Here is a 14,944-nt window from a genome sequence, read left to right as displayed (position 1 = left end):
AATACTTTTGGTAATATAGTGTATCAGCAGCCCTTGTCTTAAAGCGGAGTTCCAGCTGGATTTTTTTTTTTAAAAACTCCCCAGTGATGTTTGTATCGAATTTATTACCAAACTGCATAAATAGTTAATGTTGGTTTTCTATATGTTTTTTCTTTAAAACTAACCTTGCTGTCCCTTCCAAGTGCACTCCCATCTTCAGTGTGGGCATGTGAAGCCCATTAGTAGCTCCAGGGGCAGACTGACCATTCAGGCACTCGGGCACTGCTCGAGGGCCCCATGCCACTAAGGGGCCCCATCAGGGTTGCCAGCCTCGATAAAACCAGGGACAGTATGTAAAAATATGTGTTTTTTAAAAAAAATCCCAAGATTATAGCTGCCCCGCCTCACCAGTACTTTTTCAGTGTGTGTATGTGTATTCTGTGTGTGTATACTGTGTGTGAATATTGTATGTCTGTGTATACTGTGTGGCCCCATAATCTCCTATTGCCTGGGGGCCCCATAATCTTCTCCTATTGCCCGGGGGCCCCATGAGTTGTCAGTCTGCCCTGGGTAGCTCCTTCCAGGATACATCGCTTATCTCCGCCTTACATTGCATCATTTCCTGTTTGCAAATAACACAATGCTACCAGCAGAGGTCGTCTTCTCACTCCTGGGTTCGATGAAACTCATATCCCAGGAGCCTATGCGGTGGCCAGAAATGACGTACCTCGCTGCGGCGAGGTTCACTGGAAGAGGAGCAATTACCCTTTACAAATAAGGTAATTATACTACAGGAAAAAAAAAAAAAACATCTAATGCGGAATTATAAAGCAATAACTAACTGGCAGGCGCAACTTTTAAAATGGGGGTGGAATTCCGCATTAAAACAATATCCTGATTTTTAATTAGAATGAAGCCATGTTTCAAGCTACAAAAATACCCCAAAATGGATTTTTTTTTCTTTTCTGAACAAAAACACGTGACACCTTATATGACGTACAACAAGCCTAAAGTCTACATACTGTATAAACTGAAACAAATTTAGTTTTTGGCAGTTTTCCTTTTAACATTTGGCAAAGACAAACCTAAAGAGAACAAAAATACATTTCATGTTTAAAGTCCATGGAAATCTGTGTTTCACCAACAAATATACAATAGTCATTTAGGAAAGAATTGGCACCGTAATAAATTATAAAAAGAAACAAACATTGGAGAGAACCAGTCCTGCATGTGTTTATGCAAGAATCTGAATATTAAGGATCCATTTACATGGGCATTGACATACATAAGAATATATATATATATATATATATATATATATATATATATATATATATATATATATATATATATACATATTCTTATATAAAGCGCTGCGCAAACTGTTGGGGCTTTATAAATCCTGTATAATAATAATGTACTGTAAATGCCTGTAATGATTTTACATTTTATAATGCACACTGTGAGTTCAGGTGTATTCTGTGTGGCCTTAGAAAAAATTGAATGATATGTGTGTCCAGGGGCAGTGTAGATACATATTGAAATGCATGGATTTGGAAGGAAAGGTATGATGCAAAACAAAATCTGTACAACCTAAATCAATAGAAGCCTGTGTAAATGCTCAATTCACAAAGCAAACACACCAGGAGAAGTATACTTATTTTTATTAAATGACAGTTATTTTCAGTTGAATCCAATGAAATGTGAAAATCCCAGTCATGTGACTGAAAATAGAGTGCTTAAGGCCCCTTTCACACTTATGCGACTTTTCCTGCCACTTGGGACTGCAAAGTCGCACGACAAGTCGTTCCCCATTATTTCCAATGATAACCATTCATATATGTGCCAACTTCAAAGTAGTCCCTGTACTACTTTGGTCCGACTTTCACGTGAGTTGAGTTCCATAGAACTCAAGTTTACACAGGAATTCCCTGAAATCGTGTTGAAATCATGGCTAAGTCACGACAGTGTGAAAGGGGCCTTAGGCTGGTGTTAAATATTTGTGAATTGAGCCCCAAGTCTTAAATTATTATACAATATACAACAAGATGTTGTGGACACCAGACCATTACACCTATATGAGCTTCTTGGACAACGCTCTTGAAAACCATGGTCATTAATATGGAGTTGCCTCTTGATGTGGTTAAGCACAATATGGCAAGATTTTGTGGACACCTGGCTATTACACCTACAGTGGGGACGGAAAGTATTCAGACCCCCTTAAATTTTTCACTCTTTGTTATATTGCAGCCATTTGCTAAAATCATTTAAGTTCATTTTTTTTCCTCATTATTGTACACAGAGCACCCCACATTGACAGAAAGCACAGAATTGTTGACATTTTTTGCAGATTTTTAAAAAAAGAAAAACTGAAATATCACATGGTCCTAAGTATTCAGACCCTTTGCTGTGACACTCATATATTTAACTCAGGTGCTGTCCATTTCTTCTGATCATCCTTGAGATGGTTCTACACCTTCATTTGAGTCCAGCTGTGTTTGATTATACTGATTGGACTTGATTAGGAAAGCCACACACTTGTCTATATAAGACCTTACAACTCACAGTGCATGTCAGAGCAAATGAGAATCATGAGGTCAATGGAACTGCCTGAAGAGCTCAGAGACAGAATTGTGGCAAGGCACAGATCTGGCCAAGGTTACAAAAAAATTTCTGCTGCACTTAAGGTTCGTAAGAGCATAGTGGCCTCCATAATCCTTAAATGGAAGACGTTTGGGGCGACCAGAACCCTTCCTAGAGCTGGCCGTCCGGCCAAACTGAGCTATCGGGGGAGAAGAGCCTTGGTGAGAGAGGTAAAGAAGAACCCAAAGATCACTGTGGCTGAGCTCCAGAGATGCAGTCAGGAGATGGGAGAAAGTTGTAGAAAGTCAACCATCACTGCAGCCAGTTGGGGCTTTATGGCAGAGTGGCCTGACGGAAGCCTCTCCTCAGTGCAAGACATGAAAGCCCGCATGGAGTTTGCTAAAAAACACCTGAAGGACTCCAAGATGGTGAGAAATAAGATTCTCTGGTCTGATGAGACCAAGATAGAACTTTTTGGCCTTAATTCTAAGTGGTATGTGTGAAGAAAACCAGGCACTGCTCATCACCTGTCCAATACAGTTCCAACAGTGAAGCATGGTGGTGGCAGCATCATGCTGTGGGGGTGTTTTTCAGCTCCAGGGACAGGATGACTGGTTGCAATTGAGGGAAAGATGAATGCGGCCAAGTATAGGGATATCCTGGACGAAAACCTTCTCCAAAGTGCTCAAGACCTCAGGCTGGGCCGAAGGTTTACCTTCCAACAAGACAATAACCCTAAGCACACAGCTAAAATAACGAAGGAGTGGCTTCACAACAACTCCATGACTGTTCTTCAATGGCCCGGCCAGAGCCCTGACTTAATCCCAATTGAGCATCTCTGGAGAGACCTAAAAATGGCTGTTCACCAACGTTTACCATCCAACCTGACAGAACTGGAGAGGATCTGCAAGGAGGAATGGCAGAGGATCCCCAAATCCAGGTGTGAAAAACGTGTTGCATCTTTCCCAAAAATGTCATTAAATCTGTGTTTTTCTGTCAATATGGGGTGCTGTGTGTACATTAATGAGGAAAAAAAATGAACTTAAATGATTTTAACAAATGGCTGCAATATAACAAAGAGTGAAAAATTTAAGGGGGTCTGAATACTTTCCGTCCCCACTATATATGAGCTTGTTGGACACTCCTCTTCAAAACCATGGGAATAATTATAGAGTTGCCCCTTCTTGTGGCTTTAACAGCCTCCACCCTTCTGAGAAGGTGTTCCACAAGATTTTGGAGTGGAGCCTATTCAGTCTAAAGAGCATTGTGGGGTTAGGTTGGAGAAGAAGACCTGCCTCTCCATAAATGTTACAGATTACCCCAAAGGTGTTTCAGTAGGGTTGAGGTCAGGGCCCCGTGAAGGACACTCAAGTCCCCCGGATCAAATTTATCAAACCATGTCCTAATGGAGCTTGCTTTGTACACAGTGGCACAGTCATGCTGGAACAGAAAGGGGTCTTTTCTTAAACTGTTACCCAAGGTTTGAAGCTCACGATTGTTTAAAATGTCTTCGTATGCTGGAGGATTAACCATAGCCTTCACTGCAAACACTTATACCTTAATCATGTGGAATAGCGTTCCATACTTTTACAGCTATAGTGTAATTTTGCAGGCACCAGGATTTACATGGGTGTGTCATCTCTGAGCCAACTTCTCAGTCCGGGAAGTACTGTATATGGTGACTATGGATGATGTCTAAACAAAGATGGCTCTATCCTTCTGTAGAGAAAAGCAAATGAATGTATTGCCAGAGTGGGTGTAATGCCCCGTACACACGGTCGGACTTTGTTTGGACATTCCGACAACAAAATCCTAGGATTTTTTCCGACGGATGTTGGCTCAAACTTGTCTTGCATACACACGGTCACACAAAGTTGTCGGAAAATCCGATCATTCTGAACGCGGTGACGTAAAACAGGTACGTCGGGACTATAAACGTGGCAGTGGCCAATAGCTTTCATCTCTTTAATTATTTTGAGCATGCGTGGCACTTTGTCCGTCGGATTTGTGTACACACGATCGGAAAATTTTATAGCCTGCTCTCAAACTTTGTGTGTCGGAAAATCCGATGGAAAATGTGTGATGGAGCCTACACACGGTCGGAATTTCCCGACAACAAGGTCCTATCACACATTTTCCATCGGAAAATCCGATCATGTGTACGGGGCATTAGATCTCTGTCAGAGGTAATAAATACCATGATGTGCTACATTTACACAGGCATATATCTGCTGCTTTTTCCACTTAAGACTGACTATATTGATTTATGCATAAGTCAAACCATGGCTGGTCCTCCTTAAAGGCCAAAAATGGCCACCTATTTCTGAGTCAGACACACTTGAAGAGATTTTTTTTATGATACATATACCATATATTTATATATATATATTGTCACAAAAATAGAAGTTTTACAATATTAGCACCCTGTTTATTTCTGAGGGTCTATCTTCACACTTTGCATCTTTCTACAAGACCTTTATAAGTGAGGGAAGAAGCGTTGACTGTAGATATATTGACATTAAAGCTTTCAATCAAAATAAAACCATTGCAGAGAACAAAATGACAATTGTGTGGAAAATAAATCATGATATTTCTAAAATGTAACTAACGGCAGACCAAGGGATGTCATATTACAGGAACTTTTACTGGTCAATATCATAGTGTGTAGCAAAGAGGAACTCAAATACGTCTTCGGAGAAAGACAAGATATTGGCAAAAGAACAAAAACTGGCTGTGTTCTCCACAACAACCAACTGGATTCTCCCTTTGTTTCCATATTTTTTTTTTTTTTTACAGTGATGGAATGTTATACTCTGGCATATAAAGTACTCCAATCTATGTACATGGCTTAAAGATGAATACTGGAATTACACAAAAAACACTTTCACAGTGGGCCCACCTCCACACTGCAAGAGTTAAATGCTTGTTAAAATGGAACGTTACCCATAACAGCTTGATAAAAAATAATGTTCTTTAGCAAGGAACATACATTCCACGTTAATAATTATGCTACCAAAAGGAGTGCTTGCTGTAAATTGCCTCCAGCATTGTTTCTGTTTCTTCTTGCTGGAGGTTGCCAGTTTGCTGAAGCCCAGAGCCCCTGAACAGCAGTAAATCATAAAGCGGAACTATACTCGATTTATTGGTTTCAATGAGACCTTACAGCTCTTTCCTCTACCACTGGACTTAAAGTGATTGTAAAATCATTGCTCACAATTACTGCCAGCCCTTCTGTTATACACACAATCTATGTGTTTTTTTGAATTTTCCTGCTAAATACCTTTTTTCCACATCGCCGATGTGCGGTCTCCGCCACTCTCCTTCCCTGATCTAAGGACTACAGAGGGAGGGGCTGAGATCCCCCTCTGACGTCAGCCAGGTGGTCACATGACCCCACAATGGCGATGTGAAAAAAAGTATTTAGCAGCAGAATTAAAAAAAAAATCACATACACTGTGTGGTATAGCATATTATAACAGAGGGACTGGCAGTAATTGTGGGCACTTACTTTACTGCCACTCAGAATAGCAACAGGAGGGGAGGGGCAGGTTTGTCACATAGGAGCTGACAGGCAGGGAGGGAGGGGAAGAGACTGTGGATGACAAAGGCACGTAAACTGACCACAGTGTCATGGATCAGCAGCCACGATTACTGTGGTCAGTACACCTAGGGGGGCACAGAAACAAGGCAAGATCAACCAGGTTTTTTACAGCAAAGAGAATGAAAGATGACATCGCACAAGCACTATGCGGCTTAAAATGCTTTAAAGGAACAGGATCTTTTTTTTTTTTTTTTTTGAGGGTTACATCCTCTTTAATGAACGTTTAACTCTTGCAGTGCAGGGAACCCCTATTGCAAGGGTGTTTTTTTGTGTAGTTCAACTTTAACATAGATCTAAACCCAGTCACTTTTTAATGTATACGCTGTATTCAATTTAATCTTAAAGCTGTAGCTTTCCATAAAACAACACCTTGAGATCCTGCCATCAAAGTCCTTGTTTAAACACTTCCTGTTATAGGGTGACAACTAATACCCGAATGTGCTCCTGTATCACCCTTTCACATGCGGCCCTGATGGACAACAAGCGACCATACCAATATGCATTGTGCAAGCATGGTCCTGTATTGTCACTATGAGGAAGCCATTACCAGAGCAATGGTGTGTAGCTGGCTCTGCATGTAGACAGGACGTGACTAAACGAGGCTGAGGGAGACCAGCAGCTGTGAGACGCATGAAAGGATAAAAACAGTTCTTTTATGAAAAATATGGCACAGGGCTCTTAGCAAACGAAATATAGTGCTATTAGGACATAGATCTATCTTAAAGAAGAATTTCAGGTCCAAAGGATCTCTGGATCGGGTGTAAGTGTACTGATACGCTTTAGGCTTCGTATACGCAGGTGTAACTGACATTTCAGATGCTTTTGAGTCGTTTCAAGTTACATTTACATTCATACTATCTTGCCATGTCATCTCACCCGGACCAGGAGAACTTGCAACTCTTGAGTTCATTGATCACCGGGAAGATATAAAAGACCCTTATTTAATCAATATAATCAAGTTCATTAAAACCCTTGAATGTATTTTAAAGTTGGTATAATTAGCTACATCTGTCTTCATATCAGCTCCCTGTGACTCCCCTGCATAACAGGACCAATCAGGCTCTGCTGCACTAATCAGTGCTGTTAGTAAACACTTTGCTTCATTCACTAACATTGGCTTAACTTGCCCTCCTGGAACTGTTCCAGTGGTAAATCACAGTGCAGATCTATTTGGTATCTGCTTACCTGAGTACATTTAAGCACAGTCAAAATTCCTAAGCCCTGATGAAGGAGTAGTGTGTTTGGCCCTCGAAACACGTTGGCTTTAGATTTTTTTTTGCGATGAATCAGTTTTGTCATTAAAAACCTTGGCCTCTTTTTTTGATGCTTTCATTGGACTGTAGGTATAACACTGGCAACTTACTGATAGAAGATGATAGATAAGTGATCAAAGTGATGACTGTGTTAGCATGGAGATGCTCCTTCATTGTCCAATCAGCAGGCTGGGGGTGCCGAGGTGAGCAAGCTGTATTATTTATCTGCAGTGGAAAAAGCCTAGGTCCCTGACCTGTCTACAGGGCCGCTGTTAGAAATCTTGGGGGCACCGTACAGTTTTCCTGACGGGCCCCCCCAACCCTGGCCTACACACCACCCACCCCCCCGGGGTGCAGCGAAACAGTGGCATTGGCTTTATCTTCCTACGCCCCGAAAATGAAAAAAGTCCCACCACCTGGGCCCCACTTTTTACCTGATGGGGCCCAGGGAAATATAAATTGAGCTCTGGAAAGCAAGTAGGAGTAGGTGTGGTCTACTAAAATCCATTTATTCATTTAGGAAAAAATGAACAATAAATTTGCCCTGGGTCCCCCCTGTTTAGCTGATGAGGCCTGGGCCCAGTACAACAGGAAAAGTTGTACTACCTTATCAGCAGCCCTGCCTGTCTATGGCATCTATCAGGGGTGGTGTAAATCTCAGGCCTGGCTGATCATCTTTGGTAGGCAGAACAGCTTCCATATATTTATTTCAGCTGTGTAAGACTGTATAGCTTTTGCTCATCCATTATTTAGAAAAAAATTCACATCCACACTTTTATGAGAAGTAGGTCATTTACGAAGAATGGCTCTTTGAAAGGCTGTATTAGGGAGTATCTAAAGCCAGAGCTGACTTAACCATAATAAAAACAGGGCAGACTCTCATTGGCCCACCAGATTTTGGTGTTTTACATTGGCCCACCATAGCAGTCCTTATGTATACCATGCATAAGTGCCATTGCCCATCACAGTATCTGGCACAGTAGGACCGTCCCTCTCAAACACGCCTATTTCATTGTGTAACAGCGAGCCAGTCTCTTTGTAAAAAGTATACTTTAGGGCTCTTTCACACGGGGCGGATCAGTGATGATCCCCGCTGAGCAGGAAAATGACACAGTGTGCAGCGACGGACCTGTCAGAGCGCCGCTCTCTCCCCTATGGGGGATCGGATGATGACGGACCGTAGAGTCCGTCGTCACCCGATCTGATCCGAAAACGGATGGAAAAGTAGTGTTTTCCTCCGTTACACTTTTCGGATCGGAGCGGGTCGGATGTCAGCGGACATGTCACCGCTGACATCCGACGCTCCATAGGGATACATGTATGTCCGTTTTTCATCCGAAAACGGAAGGATGAGAAACGGACATACGGATCCTCCGTGTGAAAGAGCCCTTACTTCTAATATTATCAGAGAAGGTGTCACCGAACAGGCACACCAAAACAAGCTTCCAGGTTCCATGCTGATCGGCTGCCCTGCTGCATTGTCAACAAAGGGGGTAGCTCATTTGGCACAGGCGCCATTCAGAGAATGCTTTGCATTTTCTCACAGTATACAAAGCATTCTCTGATTGGAACGAGGTAGAGATTGTGACATTGACAACTCATCTCTCTACCAATTAGAGAACACTTTGCATTCTCCAGGTTATGTAAAGTAACCTGATTAGGTGGTCCCAGTTCATATTTTGGGACTACAGATCATTTAATTCTCATATTGTGTAGATGAAAAGAAGTGGTGTTATTCAGTTGTCTAGTAAAAGGACAACTGGGCAGGTCTGACACCACTCATTTCACAAAAATGCTGTGCATTGCCAACCCACAAAGGACTTGGGAGCTGAATGCTGAACTTGTACCAGGTTACATTCATTTGTTAACTCCCTCTAACGTGTTCTAGAAATGTTACATAGGGGTTGGTTTACTAAAGCTGGAGAGTGCAAAAATCTGGTGTAGCTCTGCATGGTGTGCATTGAATTTGCTTCTAAAATAACATCAAAAAGAGCCACGCTACAAAATCATAATATCCAAAAAAAGATTAATTATGAGAGTGTGGACCGGACTGGATAATGAAGTCCGTAGAGAAGGAAAGGGAAAGACAACATTTGTACAAAGTTGAAGTGCAAAGTTATATTCTCTTCATAAATGTTCATCACCATCATTGCAGCCTCTAAGCCGTGACACCACCACCTAATAATGAGTGCAGGCTAATGCCGTGTACACACGACTGGACTTTTGACGGACTGAATCCCGTCGGACTTTGACGGACTTCCGTCGAATCGGACTTGTCTACGCACGATCACACCAAGGTCCGACGGATTTGAACGTGATGACGTACACAGGACTAAAATAAGGAAGTTGATAGCCAGTAGCCAATAGCTGCCCTAGCGTCGGTTTTCGTCCGTTGGACTAGTATACAGACGAACGGATTTTTCGCTCGGACTCGAGTCCGTCGGAAAGATTTGAAACATGTTTTAAATCTAAAGTCCGTCTGATTTTCGACCGAAAAGGTCCGCTGCAGGTCTGATGAAGCCCTCACACGGTCAGATTGTCCGACAGATTTGTTCCGGCGGACCAGTTAGGTCGAAAAGTCCAGTCGTGTGTACATGGCATTACAGACTTTATAGGACTCTCTAGTCAAAGAGAGGTAAACACAGCCTGTGGCCAAACAACCCAGCCAGGGTATTCCCAAAGATGGACAGGAGTTTAGGCTGTCATCTCAACAACATCTCCATGGGGGTATTATGATCTCTCCCAGACAGGACTTGTCTGATCCCCAGGACGAGAGCTAAATTCTAAATTCAGCTTGTTCAGTTAAGCTTTGATAAAAAAAAATAAACTGGAAGCTGATTGGTTCCTATGCAGAGCTGCACCAGATTTTGCACTCTCCAGTTTGAGAGCATCAACCTCATTGTATCCCTTGTTACAAAGACATATGTAGTTCCAATGTTCCTCAGCTCCATCCAGGGGCCGTTTTGTGCTATTTTGCTACTGCAAATAATGAAAGAACATTTGTTCAGAAGACAAAATAGCCTAAAGAACATTTGATTTTGCACAATTCGCATAGAACAAATGTACATGCAGAGTCAGCGGATGAAAAGCCATGCAAATGTTTTATAAATAGACCCCTTTAAGTCTAGCTTCATATTATCTTCCCACAGAAAGTGTGGGAAGTTGACACTATAAGCTAGCTAGGGTCTACTGTACTGCACGATGCTGTGCACCTAACATGTTTCAGGCATTGAGGCTGGAGGTAGAGCTGTTTATCTTAGAGGCCAAGCTCAGCAGTATGATGAGGCTCCTTTGATGGCTAGAGTAGGTGACATAGGAAGCTGCAGAGATGCAATAATGAACAGCGTACTGTGCTAGGAGAGTAAAAATCACAAGACTGTCCCAATAGACATATTTATTGTAAAACAGCTTAAATATATCAATTTAAAATGTGTATTTAGCTGCTTTTCTGCCTGGGAATCATAATTCTGTAGTCAAGTCTTCTGGTATAAGACAGAACAACCAGATCCTTGACCACCTCTGCAGTCCAGCAATGCAGCATGGTCCAGGTCCCGCCCTAGTCTGTGATTGGACAATGTGCTCTTTGCTACTGTAAGCATGTTCCTTGTAAACAGAGCCTTGATTGGCTCAGAGTGCTGCTCCTCCCTGCCCCTTCTAACTTGAGGTCTACACTGCAAAAGGATTACAGTGATGAATATCAAAACAGATTAAAGTGGTTGTAAACCCTTACATATACCTAATGAAGTGACTGGCCTCAGGTACTACACAGAGATGTAACAAATCCTCCTATACAAGTTGTGCTTGTTTAGCTGCAGTCTTCTCTTCCTTCTCTACATCTGTTCAGAGTGCAGAATTTATAAAGCTTGTCTAAGCTGTCAGAAAAAAAGCATGAGGAGAGCTGAAATTACACTCTGCAGAGCTCAGTGAGGAGATCTCTAAGGCCGGGTTCACATATGTGTGAATTGGATGTGGTTTTCACATGCGAGTGTGACCGGCCCTCAATGGAGCTGGTTCACACATGTCCGGGGCGGCCGCAGCGTGGATTCCAAAAGGTTCCTGTGCATTTTTGGGTCCGGTTCAGGTGCAAATTCAGCCATCAATTTGGACCTGAATAGCACCTGAACCGGTGAACAGAAATGCACCAGACCCCATGCTGAAAAACGTGGCCGCACATATGTGAACCCGGCCTGAGAGCTGATTGGAGGGAAGGGACACCCCCCCCCCCCTTTTACACAGCACACAGGAACATAGCTGAGGCTGTCAATCACAGGCTGTGTTGCTGGAGATCTCTCCCCTGTCACCTTTTTTTCTCTTGGTGTCGGGAAAACTTGTCGGAAAAGCGTCATGAGCCACTCAAGCAGATAGCAGAGGAACAGGGAAGCAGGCAGAAATGACACGTGTTATGGTACACACTATAGAGGGATATGCTTTGTTCATATTTCATTTCTGAGGTTTACAACCACCTTAAGGTATTTATGTTATTCCTATGTAAAGACAACTTTAAAAAAAAAATCTTAAATGAACACATGACTGGATTAAACGGTGGTTTTTCTTAATTTTTTTTTTTTATACCTGCCTGGAGTTACATTTTTAACTTGGTGTAAACAATTTTTTGGAACTTTTCATTTCCACAATGCTAGTTGAATGGGTGTCATTTCATAGGGTCTCATATAGGAAAACAGTATTAAAAACAAAATTGCTTATTGTCTATAAAAGAAAGCTTGGTTTACAGGCCCCAAACACTTAAGTGTATGAGCCATTTTAATAGAACAATTCTATATTTCACCTTGCCGGTCATCTTAGCCTTGGTGTGGAACCACTGTAAACCATTCCCTGACCAACATTTAAAACCCGGCCTTATCTACATACCTGATCAGAACATAAAATGGTCATAATAGCAAAAAAAAAAACAAAAAAAAAACAACAAAACAAAAAAAAAAAAACATAGGCACCAAGCAAAAACACATTACTAAAATACTTCAGATTCATTCACAAACATATAGGAGACACATAAATGCTGTATCGTTCAGATATAAAGAACGGGAGATCCTGAAATGGAAAGAAATGTAAACAGTACAAGGTCGAAAGCCCGTGTTGCACAATTTGTTGGCGTGCTTACAATGCAATTTTTTAGTAACTCGCATACCTGATCCAGCCTAAAATCTATGACTGATGATTCTGAACCAAGAAAAAAAAAATCCCCTTTTTATACCACAGTCACCCCTTATTTCTGTAAGAAACATATTTTTTTTTTTTTTTTTGTCTCTCATTTATGCTGCATATAAATATATAGATTAACACTTTCTTCACAAGAGATGTTGGCGTCTACCATAACAATGGGGAAGAGGGCTCCTGGAGGAGCTGAATATGAAGGTACGAATGGCTGCAGTGTAGAGACTGACCACAAGGGGGCACTGTGGTGGTGCGTCAGCCATTCCACAAGAGTTGTATCGGATAATCAGTCTGTACAGATTAATTTTCTAGGTATATTTAACAGGCACACTTTTTCTCTGCTTTTGTTTCGTCTAATTTTCCAGAGTTTCCTCCGTTCACCGCGTCTGGGACTTGGGTCTTATCTACGCATTGCTCCATCCGTTTCATGATCAAGTCCAGCAGGGTTTCTACAGACTTCTCCACGTTCTGTCCAGTCGCTGCGCTTGTTTCAAAGTATGGAATGCTGTTATGGAGGAAAAAAAAAAAAAGACTATTAAAACAATTTACATGTGAAACCAAACTATGCACGCTTACTTCACAAGACCTAAAATATTTATTTATTATAGTGATTTACCGTATTTATTGGCGTATAACACGCACATTCATTTTAATAGGGAAGTTTCAGGAAACAAACTTAAATTTTAAATAAAGAACTTTGAAGCAAAATAAAAGGTCAGTGCCCATCTGCAGCCTCACAAGTGCCATCAATGCAGCCTCATCAGTCCACATCAATGCAGCCTCACCATTGCCTTCAATGCAGAAGCCTCACCATTGCCATCAATGCAGCAGACTCACTATTGCCATCAATGCAGCAGACTCACCATTTCCATCAATGCAGCAGACTCACCATTGCCGTCAATGCAGCAGACTCACCATTGCCATCAATGCAGCAGCCTCACCATTGCCTTCAATGCAGCCGACTCACCATTGCCATCAGTGCAGCAGACTCACCACTGCCATCAGTGCAGCAGACTCCCCATTGCCATCAATGCAGCAGCCTCACCACTGCCATCAATGCAGCCGCCTCAACATTGCCATCAATGCAGCAGCCTCAACATTGCCATCAATGCAGCAGCCTCAACATTGCCATCAATGCAGCAGCCTCACCATTGCCATCAATGCAGCAGCCTCAACATTGCCATCAATGCAGCAGCCTCAACATTGCCATCAATGCAGCAGCCTCAACATTGCCATCAATGCAGCAGCCTCACCATTGCCTTCAATGCAGCCGACTCACCTTTTGCCATCAATGCAGCAGACTCCCCATTGTCATCAATGCAGCAGCCTCACCATTGCCATCAATGCAGCACCCTCACTACTGCCTTCAATGCAGTCGCCTCAACATTGCCTTCAATGCAGCAGCCTCACCACTGCCATCACTGCAGCCTGATCGATGCCCATCTGCAGCCTAGAGGGGACAGGGAGGGGGGCGGGACGAGCGCCGACAGATTATATACAGTGAGAATCTCCTATGATAGACAGAACAGAGGTCCAATGGTGGCCCAGGAGACCGGACTTCCTATTACAGAGGCCGCCAAGTAAACAGGAGATGCTCACTGTATGTAATCTGATGGCGCTCGTCCCGCCCCCCTCCCTGTCCCCTCCGAGGGAGCTAAAATTGAAGTATTGGCGTATAACACGCACACGCTATCTGCACCCGATTTTCATGGTGAAAAAGTGTGTGTTATACGCCAATAAATACAGTATATTGTGCCGACAATTACACAGCTCTACTATACATATATATCAGTCCCTGCCCTCAGGGAGCTAACAATCTAAGGCAGTGGTTCCCAACCTGGGGGTCGAATGACGATTTGCCGGGGGTCACCAAATCCTGGGCTGTTCCTGAATCCCGCACCGCTCTCCCAGCCTTTTCGCGGCCGCCCAGCTGGGCTGTTCCCGGAGCCCACAGCCGCCCACTCAGCCTCTTCACAGCCGCCCAATTAGTTCACAGCATAGAGACTAGAGGTCAGCTGACTGGTGAGGAAAGTGAAGTGGGAGGGGCTGGAGGAGACCCTATCTCCTGATTTGGCATAGGTGTCACTGCTGCGAGACACCACAAAGTCGGAGACACAGTGAAGCTGGAGACACAGCGAGTAGCACTACCTGTGATTATAGTTGCCATTAAAAGTCCCCACTTTAGTTCTCAGATCAGCAGATGACTTTGATCAAGAGCACCTAAGTTGGCTGATCAGAACTACCCCCAGCACTGCCACTCATTTCACCCCCCACCAAGGAGTAGGAGAAGGAATAAAAATAGAGAATACATGGAAGGGAGAGGAAAAGAGGGGGGGGGGGGGGACAAAGAAAAAGG

General features: G+C 42.9%; 1 protein-coding gene across 2 annotated transcripts in view; it reads right to left on the bottom strand.

Annotated features, from left to right (window-relative positions):
* Window positions 1-10,795: 10,795 nt before the first annotated feature.
* RAB27B (RAB27B, member RAS oncogene family) overlaps window positions 10,796-14,944 on the bottom strand; it is a 360,063-nt gene continuing 355,914 nt past the window's right edge. For both annotated transcript variants that reach the window (XM_073619973.1, XM_073619964.1), the window contains one exon: window positions 10,796-13,093. In XM_073619973.1, coding sequence (XP_073476074.1) covers window positions 12,907-13,093 — 187 coding nt within the window. In that variant the 3' untranslated portion in view covers window positions 10,796-12,906. The remainder of the gene's footprint in view (window positions 13,094-14,944) is intronic.

The sequence above is a fragment of the Aquarana catesbeiana genome, linkage group LG01, assembly GCF_042186555.1.
Source record: "Aquarana catesbeiana isolate 2022-GZ linkage group LG01, ASM4218655v1, whole genome shotgun sequence".
NCBI lineage: Eukaryota > Metazoa > Chordata > Amphibia > Anura > Ranidae > Aquarana > Aquarana catesbeiana.
The sequence above is the reverse complement of the archived record's forward strand: the minus strand, read 5'-3'. Positions and strand labels throughout refer to the sequence as shown.